The 18,307-nt window shown below is 36.5% G+C and overlaps 1 protein-coding gene across 1 annotated transcript in view; it reads right to left on the bottom strand.

Moving 5' to 3' along the window:
- CLEC2A (C-type lectin domain family 2 member A) overlaps positions 1–16,256 on the bottom strand; it is a 29,641-nt gene extending 13,385 nt beyond the window's left edge. Inside the window, exons 1-4 of the mRNA XM_003265664.4 lie at positions 16,162–16,256; positions 9,788–9,868; positions 6,317–6,483; positions 1,812–1,915 (exon numbers count right to left, since the gene is read on the bottom strand). Coding sequence (XP_003265712.2) covers positions 1,812–1,915; positions 6,317–6,483; positions 9,788–9,868; positions 16,162–16,216 — 407 coding nt within the window. The 5' untranslated portion in view covers positions 16,217–16,256. The remainder of the gene's footprint in view (positions 1–1,811; positions 1,916–6,316; positions 6,484–9,787; positions 9,869–16,161) is intronic.
- Positions 16,257–18,307: the final 2,051 nt, after the last annotated feature.

Raw genomic sequence — 18,307 nt, 5'->3', positions numbered from 1 at the left:
AATTAAACTAAAGAGCTTCTGCATAGCAAAAGAAACTATCATCAGAGTAAACAAGCAACTAACAGAATGGGATAAAATTTTTGCAATCTACCCATCTGACAAAGGTCTAATATCCAGGATCTACAAGGAACTTAAATAAATTTATAAGAAAAAAAAACATCAAAAAGCAGGCAAAGGATATGAACAGACAATTCTCAAAAGAAGACATTTATGCAGCCAACAAACATGAAAAAAAAGCTCAGCATCATTGATCATTAGAGAAATGCAAATCAAAACCATAAGGAGATACCATCTCATGCCAGTCAGATGGCAATTATTAAAAAGTCAAAAAACTGAAGATGCTGGTGAGGCTGTGGAGAGATAGGAATGCTTATACACTGCTGGTGGGAATGAAATTAGTTCAACCATTGTAGAAGACAGTGTGGTGATTCCTCAAGGAGCTAGAACCAGAAATACCATTTAACCCAGCAATCCCATTACTGGATATATACCCAAAGGAATATAAATAATTCTATTATAAAGACATATGCACACATATGTTGATTGCAGCACTATTTACAATAGCAAAAACGTGGAATCAACCCAAATGGCTATCAAAGATAGACTGGTTAAAAAAAAATGTGGTACATATACACCATGGAATACTGTTCAACCATAAAAAAGAATGAGTTCATGTTCTTTGCAGGGACATGGATGAATCTGGAAACCATCATCCTCAGCAAACTAACACAGGAACAGAAAACCAAACACTGCATGTTCTCACTCATAAGTGGGAGTTGAACAGTGAGAACACATGGACACAGAAAGGGGAACAACTTACACTGGGGGCAGTAGGGAGTGGGAGAAAGGGGAGGAAGAGCATTAGGACAAATAGCTAATGCATGTGGGGCTTCAAACCTAGATGATGGATTGGTAGGTGCAGCAATACACCATGGCACACACATACCTATGTAACAAACCTACACATTTTGCACTTGTATCCCAGAACTTACAGTAAAATTAAAATATATTTTTTAATTAATTTTCTTTGTTGATAACCAAACCTTTCCTTATTTATAAGTATAATTTGTCCTGTCTTGCATATTTCAATATTTGTTTTATTGGTTGCTTTTTTTAATCTAGCACATTACTAAAATAATAAGGCAGAGATAACATATGTATCCAAGAAAGTTATATAAATAAAAAAGTAAACTAAATAAAAAATAAAAATTTAAAAAATAAATATAATATTGCTTATGATGAACATCTGGAAAGCTAAAGACAACTACACAATCCTCAACGGTTTAACCCAAGAAACACTTTTAACAATTTTAACCCACCCAGGAAATGCTTACAGAAATAAAAATAAATAAAATAAGCAACAAATAAATATAAATAGTATTCATTGTGATGGGCATTTGAAATGTTAAAGACAACTATAAAGTCTTTAACCCTTTAAAGACAAAGAAATCTTATATACACTTTAGTTGGAAAGAAGTACAAGTAATACATGAGTTTTGGCTTAAAATTTGCAGAATGATTAAATTTGAATTAGCAAAAGAGCACTAATTGTCAGGACAATAAAGATAAAATAACAAATAAAAATAAAAAAGGAAGATTTCATCATGTGTTATTTAACAAGGTGAGAAGAAAATGGGTTGCTCTAGGGTATGCTTCAATGTGAAAGGGCATATGTCATAGATTGGAGACTGAAAAGTTAATTACACATAGAAAAGAGAAAGATTTGTTTATAATAATACAACTCAAAATGATTTAAAATTTTTCATATGACACACCAGAATAAGAACATTCCTAATACATTGGAAACTCACCAATCATTGAATGTGGTGCCATTTGTCCATTTCCAAGAATCTCCTTGTTTCCTGCTTAGTCCAATCCAGTGCATATCAGTTCCTGCATACCTCTTCAAAAATTCCTTTCACAAAGCAAAGGGAATCAGCGATTACTTAATATGTTACTCAGTGAACATGCTTCCCACCCCAATTATTCTATCTTTTGGGATTCACATTTTAATTTGTCTTCCCTGATGCTTCTATAACAACAAACAGCACAGATGTTGATATTTGGGTTAGTTTTATCAGAAAGATTTTCATTTTGCTTTTTTGCATCTTAAGTATCTCCAAATAATTGGGCTACAATCAAGTCATTGATACCCTTTAGTATGAATGTCACTGATATTGTATGTTTTTTCATATAATCAGAGATAAAACTAATTTCTATATGGATATAATTTACTGCAATGAAATCTATTAAGTGATGGCTTTAGTCACTCCTCTATTGGCTTTTTGCTATTAAGCCACAAACATTTTCATTAGCTTTTTGTTCTTTTAACTTTTATTTTAGGTTCTGTGATATATGTGAAGGTTTGTTACATAGGTAGACTTGTGTCATGAAGATTTGTTTTACAGATTATTTCATCACCCAAGTATTAAGCCCATTAACCAATAGCTATATCTGTCATATCTGCTGTCACATAGTTCTGGGTTAATTATGGCAATGTGCTAATTGAGATCAATAGGAGAGGACTGGAAAGTTTTTTTATGTACATAATTTACATAGGCACTGAAAAACTTCTGTGTTAAACAGAACAATTAACTAATTAAAAGTGAGTCTTACCCAATCCAAATATAAACTGTCAGTACTAGATCAAAGATAAAAGTAGACAGACTGATTAGTTCACAAAAGTCATTTAAAAATTAACTCATCCATAACAAAAGAATCATAAATCAATCACGTAAACACCACTGCAACCATTGTAGTTCTGGTTTTAGCTCTTTGAGGAATTGCCACACTGCTTTCCACAATGGTGGAACTATTTTCACTCCAACCAACGGTGTATAAATGTTCTTTTCTCTGCAACGTTGCTAGCATTTGTAGTTTTTGGCTTTTTAATAATATCCATTCTGACTGGTGTGAGATGATATCTCATTGTGGTTTTAATGTGCATTTCTCTAACGATCAGTGATGTTGAGCTTTTTTTCATGTTTTTTGGTGAAATGTATGTCTTCTTTTAAAAAGGGTCTGTTTATGTCCTTTGCCCAATTTTAATAGGGTTGTTTTTCTCTTGTAAATTTGTTTTAAGTTCCTTAGAGATGCTGATGTTAGACTTTGACAGATGCATAGCTTGCAAAAGTTTTCTCCCATTCTGTAGTTTGTCTGTTTACTGTGTTAATAGTTTCTTTTGCTGTGCAGAAACTCTTAAGTTTAATTAGGTAACATTTGTCCATTTTTGCATTTTTTTTACCATTGCTTTTGTTGTCTTTGTCATGAAATGTGCCTGTTTCAATGTCCAGGATGGTATTGCCTAGGTTTTCTTCCAGGCTTTTTATAGTTTGGGGTTTTACATTTAGGTCTTTAATCCATCCTGAGTTGATTTTTGTATATGGTATAAGGAAGGAGTCTTGCTTCAATCCTTTGCATATGGCTAGTCAGTTATTCCAGCACAATTTATTAAATACGGAGTTCTTTTCCTATTGCTTGTTTTTGTCAGCTTTGTCAAAGATCAGATGGTCATAGGTGTGTGTCCTTATTTCTGGGCTCTCTATTCTGTTCCACTGGTCTATGTGCCTGTTTTTGTACCAGTACCATGCTGTTTTGGTTACTGTAGCCCTGTAGTATAGTTTGCAGTCAGGTAACATGATGCTGCTAGCTTTATTCTTTTTGCTTAGGATTGCCTTGGCAATTTGGGCTCTTTTATGATTCCATATGAATTTTAAAATAGGTTTGTTTCTAATTTCATGAAGAATATCATTGGTAGTTTGACAGGAATAGCATTGAATTTCTGTCATTCCAGCCAGTTCAGCCTGGTTAAGAACTCTTGTTGGAGAACTGGTGCAGTTGTTTGGAGAACATATGACACTGTGACTATTTGAGTTACTGGAGTTCTTGCATTAATTCTCTCTCATCTGTGCAGTGGGTGTTAATTTAACTGCAGTGTATATTTAGTACAGTCAATAGACCTCTCTTCTGTTTGTTTTCATAGGGCTGAATCTTTGTGCAGGGTCTTTATTTGAAGGTGACTTCTTTAGTTTTAGAAGGGGTTATGTTAGTGAGATATTTTTGGTGTTGAAGCTTTGAGGTGTGATCCTGTAGGTTGTGCTTGGACATATTTGTCAGTTGGGAGACTCTTGATCCATTGTGTGGCTCCCTTACGTTTCCTCACAGTTGCAGCCATGTTCTCTCTCAATGTTCTGAAAATGTGGGTTTCTCTCCCCGTCGAGTGCTGGTTATAGATTGTGGCTTGGCAATCCTAGGCTGCCCACTGCAGCTCTTGGGTGATCTCAGTGTTTATGTTTCTTCCCCAACTTGGAGGCAGCAATGGAAGAGAACTTAGTAGTGGTTAAAGCCAATGGTCGTTTACTTTTCTCCTGGGAGCTTTGCTCCAGAGAGATGCAAGTAAGCAATCATTCAGTGCAATCAGCCCAGGATGGAGGGTCTCTGCTGTGGGCCCAAGCTGGGGGTTCCATGTCTGGTGATGAGCAAGGTGGGTGGGCAGACCCTGTGGAGATGGACTGGCCTCCTCTCCTGCAGCTTGTTGGAGGTGTGGATGAGAGACTTAGGGTCTTTGCTCCTTCATTAGTCTGAGGGCAGCAAGGGCAGTTCCAGTGCAGAGGCAGTGGCAGAGAGGTTTCCCGTTGCCCCTGGAGGCTCTCTCTAAGACATTCCGGAGCTGCTACTGGCTCAATAGCTCTTGGGAGGGGGGCTGGAGGCCCAGGCCTGGAGGACCCTCCTGGTGAGGAGACAAGGAGATGCGCACCCATGTAACAGTCTGGCCACTTTATCATAGGGCTGCTGTGGTATGCTGGTGGCCATCTCCAGTCCCTATTTACCTCGGATTTTCTGATACCTGTAGGTACCAACAGTGAAGCCTGCAAAACAGCAAAGGTGGCCTGCCCCTCCCTCTGTGAGCTCTGTGCCAGGGAGGTACATACCTATTACTGGCCCAAGCACACCTGTAGGAGGCAGCTAAAGACCCCGGTTGGAGATCCTGCCCAGTGAGGAGGAATGGGATTGGGTACTCACTTACAAGGGCAGTCTGGCCACTTTTTTGTAGAGCAGCTGTGCCGTGCTGGGGGACCACTTCCACCCCTGGTCAACTTGGACTCTCCAAAGCCTGAAGGCTGGATGGCTAAGTCACCCAAACAGCAAAGATGGCTGCCCACATCTCCCTCTGGGAGCTGTTTCAGGGAGGTGCAATGCTGTTATTGATGGCTGGCTAGAACTCCAAGCCAGTGGGTCCTATCCTGTCAGATGCCATGGAAGTGGGTCCTGCAGAATGTCACTGCTCAGCCTCCTGGATTCAGCCCCTTTACTAGGGACATGTAAGGGGGTCTAACCTCCCTCTTTGCTGGAGTTTCAACTACTTTTGCTGGGAAGCCTGGAACTCCTGGGTATAGATCCTTCATGGGTGTTAGTAGAAGATTACATGAGATTTTCTAGTTTCAGTGCTTAGAACACTGTTTAGCACATATTGTCATATACAGTTGACTCAAACAATGTGGCAATAAGGGGCACTGACCCCCTGTGCAGTCAAAAGTCTGTATATAACTTTTGACTCTTCAAAAAGTTAACCATGCTGGGTATGGTATCTCATGCTAATTCTAGCACTTTGGGAGGCTGAGGCAGTAGAACTGCTTGATCTCAGTTTGAGACCAGCCTGGACAACATAGTGAGACCTCATCGCTACAAAAAATAAACAAAATTAGCCAGGCGTGGTGGTCTGCACCTGTAGTCCCAGCTACTCAGGAGGCTAAGGTGGGAGGATTGCCTGATCCCAGGAATTCAAGGCTGCAGTGAGCTGAGATTGCACCACTGCACTCCAGCCTAGGTGCCAGAGTGAGACTCTGTCTTAAAAACAAACAAACAAACAAACAAAACAGAAAACTTAGCCACTAGTAGCCTGCTGTTGACTGGAAGTCTTACTGATAACATAAAAGTAAATTAACACATATTTTCATGTTATTTGAATTATATGCTGTATTATTACCATAAAGGAAGCTAGAGAAAAGAAGATGCTACTAAGAAAATCATAAGAAAAATATATTTACTATTCATTAAGTGGAAGTGAAGACATCATAAACATCTTCATCCTCGTTGTTTTCATATTGAGTAGGCTGAGGAGGGGGAAGAAGAGGAGGGTTTGCTCTTGCTGTCTCAAGGGTGGCAGAGGAAAAATAATCCATGTATAAGTGAACCCACACAGTTCAAACCCATGTTGTTCAAGGATCGATTGTATTATAGTATTAGCTATTATTGTTTTATTATGTTTTTATACAGACAATCTCTGAAATTACTGAAGACTTTTCTGTTTTCTTACCATGTCTTCTTGTGTATCAATCTGAGCAAGTTCTGCTTTCTGCAAACTACAAAATATTTTACTGGCTGTCCAATTTCTGGTATCATCAGAAAAATAGAAACACTTATCTCTCACTCCAAGCCAGTCCCCTGAACATGCCACAGGTTTAGCATGTTTGTACCATGTGGCTGAAAAAAAAAGAAAGAAATGATCAGATAAAGCATAAGTTAAAAAGTGTTTCTACTCATTCAGGTGTATTAATTTTACTTTTTGTTCCCACAGTTTGAGGCCTGTAAGTTAGCTTCCCCTCTCCCCAGAATGAGGATGAATTAACTTCCCCTGTCTGTAAGGAAGATCATTTGGTGATCAAGCAGTATATACTTTTTTCTATTTCCCTGGCTTCTATTTTGAGAAATGGAACCACTAGCTTCTCATAATCTATATTTGCAAATCAAAACCACAATGAGATATTATCTCACACCAGTTAGAATGGTGATCATTAAAAAGTCAGGAAACAACAGATGCTGGAGAGGATGTGGAGAAATAGGAATACTTTTACACTGTTGGTGGGACTGTAAACTAGTTCAACCATTGTGGAACACAGTGTGGCGATTCCTCAGGGATCTAGAACTAGAAATACCATTTGACTCAGCCATCCCATTACTGGGTATATACCTTAAGGATTATAAATCATGCTGCTATAAAGACACATGCACACGTATGTTTATTGTGGCAATATTCACAATAGCAAAGACTTGGAACCAAACCAAATGCCCATCAATGATAGACTGGATTAAGAAAATGTGGCACATATACACCATGGAATACTATGCAGCCATAAAAAAGGATGAGTTCATGTCCTTTGTAGGGACATGGATGAAGCTGGAAACCATCATTCTCAGCAAACTATCACAAGGACAGAAAACCAAACACCGCATGTTCTCACTCATAGGTGGGAATTGAACAATGAGAACATGTGGACACAGGGAGGGGAACATCACACACTGGGGCCTGTCGTGGGGTTGGGGGAGTGGGGAGGGATAGCATTAGGAGACATATCTAATGTAAATGACGAGTTAATGGTTGCAGCACACCAACACGGCACATGTATACATATGTAACAAACCTGCACGTTGTGCACATGTGCCCTAGAACTTAAAGTATAATAATAAAAAAAAAAGAAAGAAAAAATAATAATCGCTATACTGACTGGCCTGAGATGGTAGCTCATGTGGTTTTGATTTGCATTTCTCTACTGACCAGTGATGATGAGCTTTTCTTCATATGTTTATTGGCCACATAGATGTCTTTTGTCTTTCTGCGCTTTTTAATCAATGAATAAATGAACATAAAAACTTATTGTAGAAACTCTTGTCTATATTTAACTTCCAGATGTTTAGACAGCAATAACATTAAGCTCTAAGACTACACTGACAGTAGAGACTATAAACAAGAAGGCTATCAGTATTCTTGAGAATGACTGAAACCCAACCCAACCCAACCCAACCCAATCAAACCAAAACAAAACAAAGAGTGGTGCTACTTAACCAAATTTAAGTGCTAAATTCAGCAAAGCATGCATATGGAAAACCAAGTGCTGGGGACTATTTGGCCATGGCTCAGGAATTAAATTCTACTTTTGGATCTTTTTCACAAAATAAACCCATAGAACCCAGAGGAAATTTAACAACTTCATTTTTACAAATATTGCAACTCCAATGAGACAATCTTGCAACAGGTCACATATGCCGTTATTTCTTTGTTTTTTTTTTTTTCATTTAACTTAATATGATAGTGAAGGAGTTCAGAACATGATGCCCCGAAATATGTCACTCAAGCATATAGACTCTTTTGAGTTAAAGGCACTTTTAAAACAGCAGATGCAAGAGAAAACACTCCGAGCTTCCTTCTTTTTCTTATAAGCAGGAGATAAAATACCTACGTGAAAGATATCTTCTCTATACCAGAAGGAAAGCAACATTCTTATAGTCAAGGATAGGTAGTTGAGGCCAAAGGAAATGTGTGCAAACAGCATTTGTTAATTTAACATTTATTTTTCCGGTCACTTTTCTACCCAATTAATTACCCTAGATCAAACCCCTTTGTCTTGCCACATTTTCATAATTTATTACCCTTTGTTGAATTCAGTATATAAGTGTGCAACTCTACCTGCATCTTTAGGCTTTCATAAGGAGGACATGCATGTCACGTCAAACTTATATTAACTAAACGCATGTGCTTTGCTCAAGTTGATGTGTTTTGTGCCAATTTCATTCTCAGGCCCAGCAGAAAAACCCTGAGAGGGTAGAGGTAAGATTTTGCATCCCAACTAATAGAAATAAATAAAGTTTTATAGGACAAACTATTAGTGACATAACTTACTCTTGATTAAAAAGAAATTAAAGGAATGCTACAATTATGAAGGTCAAGCTGCATAGTTTTTAAAATTTATCAAGCATTAGAGTTATACAGCCAAGGTTTTTGATCCTAGGTCTGGAATGTATTATTTGTGAGAGACAACTTACTCATTCTGTCCTGTATATTTTTTGTCTGTAAATGGATTTTCTTATACCTGTATCCTAGTCTAATGAGGATTAAATACAAATAACAGAGTATGGTGTATTTAACATTGGCTCACTAATTCACAAACTCTAAAAAAGAAAATTATCTGTAACAAGCCCATAGAGCTGATGTTTATGTGGGATTTTTTTTTTATAAATATAGAAATTGATCCTCCTAGTTTTAAAACTTGAAACTTAACATTTGTCTTATTTGAGTTCCTTCTTTAGGAATCTGACCTTTAGGCCTCTCAGATAGTTAACAGGAAACTGAAAGTCACCAGATCACCACTTCCAGACAAGGGACTCCTCACTGTCATGATTTTCCAACCGACCACCTGCTCCCTGCTGACCAACTCTTCTTCCCTACCCCTACCATTAGGTAAGCTCCCTGTTGACCAGGCCTAACATCCTCCTTACCTCTCCCTAATTCTTGTTTTCTCACACGTAGTTACCTTTCTTTCCTGCTATATGAACCCCTAATTTTAGTCAACTGGGTAGATGAATTTGATACTGATCTCCCATTCTCCCTGTTGATACCACCCAAATAAAAATCCTGTTTCCCTGGGAATAGTCATTGTCTCCGGGATTGGCTTTCTGTACCCTGAGCAATGGGGCCTAGACTGAACCCCTGGCATTTCAGTAACATAGCTATTGGCTGTTGCCATCTGGTGGTCATCTAAGAATTTAAGATTATTTTTCTTAAGCATCGAGGACTATAAAGTCAAGAACATAATTTTATTATAAAACTGAGAGTGTTTTGGGGAGAGGCAAGGATTATGGTAAAAACTGTTGAACTGGTAAAAATTTGAGGACAAGTGTCTATAAAACCCTTTTTCACTCTAGATCTGGGAGATTTGGAGTTAAACTTGAGATATACATGGACCCATCAGGTGTGAAGAACCATAGAAAGTGTATGAATTAAACCACTCACCTATCATAATAATGCAAACTGTAAAAATAAAAATCAGGAAGCACATAAGGCCAGTCTTCCAGTTTTCTTTCAACTTGCAAACTGCAAATTAAATCAACACATATTATAAAATTTCTGAATAAACACTGACTGGATATTATTACTAGTGTATTCCTCTCCTATAATTGTTAATCAGGAAACCCTCAATCAAGTATATGCATCTCAAAATAACAAACGATAGCAAACCATCACAAAGTGCAAGGAAGATAAGTACCAAAAAATGATTGCTATAGCTATTCAGCTGGAGAGAGTGGTGAGTGGAGAAATCACTGAGTCTTGGGGGAATGAGGAAGGAAAGTTTACTCAAAAGGTAGAAATAGTTTGAATGGGGGATTGTAAGCAAAAAAGCATAAAGATCATCAAAAGGTCCATGATTAGAACAAATGTTTATAACAGATATATAAGGCAATAGAATTAAAGACAGGAAAGAAAGGAGTCATAAAGTCATGACAGAAGACCTTAAATGAGAGATATGTTTTTCTTTATTCTTTAAGCCATGGAGGAAAGAAACAATGTGTTTCAGCAAGAGAATATTCAAGATAAAAGCAGTAATTTATTTATTTGTGGTAAGCAAACAAAATTAGAGAAGACTCAGGATTTGACACTCGTGGAAATGCTATGAGGTTAAGAACAAATAATAATTCTATTAATGATAAAGTAATTGTAGCTGATAGATCATCAGTAGATGTAGAAACAATCTAGGAAGAATGTGTGTGTGTGTGTGTGTATGTGTGTGTGTGTACAGTCATGCATAGCTTAACGATGGGGAGATATTTTGAGAAATGTGACTTTAGGTGATTGTGTCATTGTGGGAACATCATAGAGTGTACTTACACAAACTTAGACAGTATAGCCTACTAACACCTAGGCTATATATTACAGACTGTTGCTCCTAGACTACAAACCTGGATAGCATGTTATTGTACTAATTACTGCAGGCAATTATAACACAATGCTAAATACTTGCATCTAAACATAGAAAAGGTACAGTGAAAATACCATACAAAAGATAAAAAATGGTACACCTTTACAGGGCAGCTTTATTGTAATCTTATGGGACCATTGTCATTATGCAATCTGTCATTGACCAAAACATTGTTCTGTGGTGCATGACTATATGTGTATATAGTGCATATATGCATAAACACAGATTATATAGATGTATGCATGCCTATATGCATATATATGCTTTATATGTATGTATATATACATGTACATATACATACATGTATTTAAATATTAGAAAAGAGGACTTGAAGAAAGAAAAATTTAAAAAGAAATCATAAGCTTTCTCTCTTTCTTCAGAGCTTAAAGCAGCCTTAGTGAATGAAAACTAAAAAAAGTTACTAGTTTTCATGAGATCACCAGACTACAGATAATGTGCAACAAAGCAATTTCAAGAAGGGATTGAGAGAAGCCAGATTCTAAGATGTTTACAAAGAGAATGTTTGATAGGAAGAAGAGTTTGGTAATTTATCTTACATCAACAGAAACAATAGAAAGATAGAAAACACAAAATGCGTTTTTTTTAAAAAGATTAAGGAGAAATGAAGAACAAGGAAGAGGAAAAGATAAAAACCACTGCACAGGCCGGGCGCGGTGGCTCACGCCTGTAATCCCAGCACTTTGGGAGGCCGAGGCGGGCGAATCACGAGGTCAGGAGATCGAGACCACCGTGAAACCCCGTCTCTACTAAAAATACAAAAAAATTAGCCGGGCGTGGTGGCGGGCGCCTGCAGTCCCAGCTACTCGGAGAGGCTGAGGCAGGAGAATGGCGTGAACCCGGGAGGCGGAGCTTGCAGTGAGCCGAGATTGCGCCACTGCACTCCAGCCTGGGCGACAGAGCGAGACTCTGTCTCAAAAAACAAAAAAAAAGAAAAAAAACAAACCACTGCACAGATTTCAGACACTCAAAATAGTAATTTGTGGGCAAAGCCACATCTTACACAAATGGTATTGAAACAACCGAGAAAAAAAGACTTTACCATACTACAACATCAGTTTACAAAATTTAAGACATATCATTGACCTGAACATAAAATCTGAAACCATTAAATTTCTAGAAAACATAAAATAAATTGTTTGTGACCATGAGAATTAGTTAAGATGTCTTAAAGAGAGAAGAGAAAGTACAGTGTAAAATTAAAAGAAAATGATAAATTGAATTTAATTGAAATTTAAGGGCCGGGCACAGTGGCTCATGCCTGTAATTCCAGCACTTTGGGAGGCCAAGGCGGGTGGATCACCTGAGGTCAGGAATTTGAGACCAGCCTGGCCAACATAGTGAGACTCCTTCTCTACTAAAAACACAAAAAAATTAGCTGGGTGTGATGGCAGGCACCTGTAATCCCAGCTATTCGGGAGGTTGAGGCAGGAGAATACTTGAACCCAGGAGGCGGAGGCTGCAGTGATCAGAATCGCGCCACTGCACTCCAGCCTGGGCGACAGAGTGAGGCTCTGTCTTAAAAAAAAAAAAAGAGAAAGAAAGAAAGGAAAGAAAGAAAGAAAGGAAAGAAAGAAAGAAAGAAAGAAAGAAAGAAAGAAAGAAAGAAAGAAAGAAAGAAAGAAAGAGAAATTTAAACCTCTGCCCATTTCAAGATACAAGACACTGTTGTGAATATAAATATGCAAGTTACAGACTGGGAGAAAATAGTCACAATACATGTATGCAAAAAAGACTAGTGCCGAAAATATTAAAAGGTCTGTAATTTAGAGATATATCTCTAAATTAAACAAGTACAAACAACTTGATAAAAAAAAAGAACCAAATTCTTGAACAAATACTTAAAAAAGAATACATGCAAGTGAGCAATAAGCACATAAAAGATGTTCCATATTATTAGTCACAAGCAAAATGCAGAATAAAACCACAATGGAATATGACTACATGCCACTTGCACTGTTAAAATGAAAAAGACTGACAGTATCAGGTGTTAGCAGGGAATAGAACAACCGAAACACATACACAACTGGTTGAAGTACAAAAATGTGTAAGTGTTCTGGAAAATTCTTTAGCAGTTTTTATTTTTAATTAAAATACGTGTCCTTCATTCCTGTTCTGGCATGCCATATTTGCAATAGATTGGAAGTCATCCCTACTGTTCTCACAGTGACAACAAAAAAAAAGCTGAAAAAACTAAATAAAAACAACACTTCTAATATACAGAAATAGCATTGATTTGTTAAATGTGCTCTTTTAAGTAAACTTCTTGAACTCTGGTATTATTTCGAATAGTTTTTTAGTTGATTCTGTTGGTATTTATTTTTATATAATCAAATTATCTGAAAATATTGCAGATACAACTCTTCCATTGCAATCCTTTTCCTTTATAATTCCTTTTGTTTTCTTATATCACTGGTTACCTTTAGCATTGTACTACACTATTGCTAAACAGTAGTAGTTACAGTGAACATTTTTTTCTTGTTTTTAATCTTAAATGGAATGTTTAAATTTTCGTTATTAAGCACTGTGAAAATGCTGTATAAATTTGACATACAACATTAGCAATTTAGAAAGGAATTTTTCTATTCCCAGTTTCTTAAGAGGGACTTATCTCAGATAGACGTTGAATGTTATATGTTTTCTTGTTGTTATCAAATGCACTTACTGAATAATCATGTGGCCTTCCAAAAATTTTCAGTGGGGTAGCTTGCACTGATATTCTGATATCAAAGCATTCCTAAGATAAATCTTCTTGAATATGAATTTTTAACTGCTTTGTTGTATATAGTAAATAAATATTTTCTTGGAATTTCTACTTCTAATTTCATAAGAAGATGAGTCTGTTTCTTTTTGTCTTGTTCCGACTTTGTTTGGAAATCAAAAAGTCTATTAAATCGGGTTTTTACTATTTTTTGAAGCAAGATGTCCAATACAAAAATTAGCTGTTTCTTGAAAGATCAGTAGATTACTCTATTTTAGTTGCCTTTTCAATTTATTTATTTTTAATTTCTATAATTCTATAATTATTTATTCTCATTACATTTTGGCATTTTATTTTTTTTAGACCTCTACATTCTTTTTTTTGTATTTATAAATGCATTAGTGTTTTAGTTTGCTAGGCCTGCCATAACAAGTTGTCACAAAGTGGGCGGCTAAAATTAACAGGAATTTATTGTCAGTTCTGGAGACAAGAAGTCTGAAATTAAGATGTTGGTTGGATGGGTTCCTTGTGAGGTCTGTAAGGAAAGAATCAGCTCCAGGCCGTTCTCCTTGGCTTGAAGATGGTGTTCTCCCTGTATATGGGTCTGTCTCTAAATTTTCCTTTTTTATGAGAACACCAGTAATATTAAATTAGGTCCCACCCTACCGACCTAATTTTAACGTGATAAAGACACTATCTCCAAACCAGATCACATTCTGAGGTAGAGGGGGTTAGAGCTTCAATATATAAAATTTTAAGGGAACAGAGTTTGCCCCATAATAATTGATGAATTATTTCCATAATGTTTTATTAAATTTTAATATTTGTGGTTTTTGTGATTATTTGTACTTTTTGGATATTTTCTTTATTGTATCTTCTTCTGCAAACTTTTAGCCATCTAGTTCTGTAGTCTTTTCTAATAGCCACCATTTGATTTGTTATCCCTCTCATTTCTTCTCTTTTTCACTAACATCTCCTATTACCTCATTTTTAAATTTTGTATATTTTTATATCACTCTATTGTGCCAAGATGCATGTTTTTTCTTATCTATTTTGTTTGCACACTTTTGAAGTTTCAGTTTGAGGTATTTGGCTTTTATTAATTTTAGAAGTTGGAATATTATTTCTTCAAATATTTCCTATCCACTATTCTTTTTCTCTCTCTCTCTGTTTCAGATTCTTGTTATCTGGAAGGTGGCATTTCTACTTCTATTTTTCATATCTCTCAGCTTTTATTTTATATTTTCTAATTGTTTTCTTTTCTGTCATGTTTTTAATAGCGTCTCCTAGGTCTTATTCATTCTTAATCAGCGTCCATTCTACTAATTAACTCCTCAAAATGTTCTTTATTTCAAACATTATATTTCTATAACCATTATTTTCACATGGTTTTTATTGTGTTCTTGGCCCTTCTTCATTTTATTAGTATCTTTTCTTTTGGAGCATTTTTATTATGCTTTAATTAAATTCTCAGAATAGATGTTCTAGTGATTCCTGCAGCCCGGCTTTCTCATAATCCTCCAGTAAATGCTTCATAGTACTTCATGTTTTGTCTCTTTTCGTTACGCAGTGAGATAAATTTTCTTCCACTTTTTACTCTCTAAACTCTTAAATCTGTTACCCAGACAAGCCTGACTAATTTATTTGGAGAAAGGAATGGAATCTTATTTCTTTTTGTAATACTAATGTCCAACTGTGTAAAATGTAGAATAATTTTTAAAAATTTTCTTATGAGGTTTTCATAGATCAAGAGTTCGTAACTATAACCAACAGTTAGAATATACAAGGAAGTAAATTTAACCTTACCCTAAAGAAACTCCTAACTAGAACGTCCTTAAATTAAAATGGAAAGTCTTCTAAGACGGAGAGATATTATCACTGAAAACATTCTAGTATAGGCCGCTAGAAATGTTGTAGCTAGAAATGGCACAGTAGATGAAAAGTTTTACTAGGTAGCTACTGAGGTCTCTTCAACCCTTAAGAGTATCAGGCTTACTTATTATTAAAAGAATTATCCCAGTTGCCCTGGGAATTCATATCAGTAAACTCTAACAGTGGTTTCAGCTGGAGTCCATAACTCATTTCAAGATTTTATTTTTTATCTCTTCACTGTCTTTATCTTAAAGTTTTGGCAGGCTTCCTATTCCAGTCATTTGGCATACAATTCATTCGTTTTCTTTAACATAAACCCTCAGAACTATTGTGAATGGAGGGTGTTTGTATGTGTACCTTGTTTTTATTTATTGGTTTATGTTTCAATCCACTGAAAACAAACTTCATTGTTATCCTTAGCTGAATCTTAACAATTTTTGAAAAGTTCTTTTCAGTCTCATTAAGTCACAATCATCAAGCCTCCTTCCAGAGTGAAGCATTTGCTTTTTATTCTGTATAAAAGTGTTAAGCAATTTTTTTCCTGTGAAAGTACATTTTAAAAACATTCTCATTGAGATGTAATACACGTACCATAAAATTCTCTCCCAAAACCTTCTTTCACACAAGCTTATACCCTCTCTTTCAGACATAAAACTCTACATGCTCTAGCAGGCTTCCACAATTCTCCAGAAGTGCTTCCCCATCCCTCACTTACTTTAGTAGACTTTCACGGTAAGTAAAGAGTCCACATTTTTAAGCTGTCCTGTATTTTGTTTTATCTTTCCTTTAGTTCCTTCTCATTCACTCTATAAAACTTACTTATCCGATGTATGAAGCCATCAGCTCTGCCATCCCGTAGCTCTGGATTATTCATAGCAATGTGCTAACTGATGGAGATAGTAGGAGAGGACTAGAAAGCTTTTTATGTACGTCACTTACTTAGGCACAGAGCAAGCTTCAGTCAAAAGAGACTCACCAAATCCAAATGGAAAATGTCAGTACTAATTTTAGATCAAAGATAAAAGTAGGCAGACTTGTTAGTTTAGGGAAGGAATTTGAAAATGAACTCATCAGTAACAAAAGGATCGTAGAGTCAATCATATGAACACCACAACAACCATGCTATGGAACATTTCCATCATCTTTCTTTTTTTCCTTTTGTAATCACTATCTTTTCTGACCCTGGACCCTGGCAAGCATTAATTTGCTTTATATCAACATAGTTTTTCCTTTCATGGAATTTTTTTTTTTTTTTTTTTTTTTTTGAGACAGGGTCTCACTGTGTTTGCCCAGGCTGGAGTGCAGTGGGGAAAACTCGGCCCATTGCAACCTTGACCTCCTCGGCTCAAGGAATCCGCCTGCCCTAGCCACCCAAGTAGCTGGGACTACAGTCGCGCACCATCATGCGCTGCTAATTTTATTTTTTGTAGAGACTAGGTCTCATTATATTGCCCAGACTGGTCTTGAACTCCTGGGCTTAAGTGATCCTCTGGCTTCAGTCACCCAAAGTGCTGGGATTACAGGCGTGAGCCACCACGGCCAGCCCCTTTCATAGAATTTTATATAAATGGTGTCATATAATATGTAGTGTCTTGTCTTTTGCTTATTTCATTTATAATGCTTTTGAGATTCACTCAAGTTGTTGTGCATGTAAGTAGTTCATTCCCTTTTATTTCTTAGTAGTATTCCCATTGTATGTTATACCAGAAATTATCTCTTCGATCACTAGTTGATGGACTTTTGTTTCTAGGGTGTGACTGTTATGTATGAAACTGCTGTACACAAGCATTTTTGTGTGAGCAAGTTTTCTCTTGGATAAATTCCCAGAAATTGAATTGCTGCATCATATAAGTATGTTTATAAAAAGTTGTCAAACTGGCCGGGCGCGGTGGCTCACACCTGCAATCCCAGCACTTGGGGAGGCCAAGGTGGGCGGATCACGAGGTTAGAAGATCGAGACCATCCTGGCTAACACGGTGAAACCCCGTCTCTACTAAAAATACAAAAAATTAGCCGGGCGTTGTGGTGGGCACCTGTAGTCCCAGCTACTCGGGAGGCTGAGGCAGGAGAATGGTGTGAACCTGGGAGGCGGAGCTTGCAGTGAGCCAAGATCGTGCCACTGCACTCCAGCCTGGGCAACTGAGCAAGACCGGTCTCAAAAAAAAAAAAAAAAGACTGTCAAACTGTCTTCCAAAGTAGGTGTATGAGATTCAGTTTCCATCAACAATATATGAGACAGTTGCAGTTACTTCATATCTTCAACACCACTTGTTATTGTCTATCTGTTTTAATTTTAGCTCTTCTACTACATATGTATTGATCTCGCATATGGTTTCAGTTTACATTCCTCTAGCGACTAATCATGTTGAGCATCTTTTTGTGTGCATATTGATCCTATGTCTTCCTTGGTGACATGTTTGTGCAATACTTTGCCAGTTTTTCATTGGGTTGCCTATTATTAAGTTATGAGTTCTTTTTGAATATTGGATATGAGTCACTCATTGTATATATGTTTTGCAAATGTTCTTTCCCATTGTGTGACTTTATTATTTACTTCTTCACAGTTTTTTTTGAAATGTCAAAAGTATTTCTTTTAAATAAAGCCAAATTTATCATTCTTTCCATGGTGTGTGAGTTTTGTATCTTCTCTGTGAAACCTTTGCCTATCTCAAGGTCACAAAGATTACCCCATTTTTTTCTGGACTTTTTAAACTTTTAGCTCTCATATTTAGGTTTTTGGCTCATTTTGATAAAAGCTTTGCATATGGGATACTTTGCATAAAAATCGATGTAAAATTTTCAAAATATGAATATCCCATTGTTCCAGGACCATTTGCTGAGATTATCTTTCTTTTTTGAATTACTTTGTCACTTAGCTGAAAGTTCAGTCTCCTTTAATTAGTACTCAGCAATGTTTTAGAGTTTTTAGTATACAACTTTTGCACATACATCATCATTTTTATCC

The sequence above is a fragment of the Nomascus leucogenys genome, chromosome 23 (genome assembly GCF_006542625.1).
Source record: "Nomascus leucogenys isolate Asia chromosome 23, Asia_NLE_v1, whole genome shotgun sequence".
In the NCBI taxonomy this organism is placed as follows: Eukaryota; Metazoa; Chordata; class Mammalia; order Primates; family Hylobatidae; genus Nomascus; species Nomascus leucogenys.
Note: the sequence above shows the minus strand (reverse complement) of the source record. Positions and strands in the feature narration are given on the sequence as shown.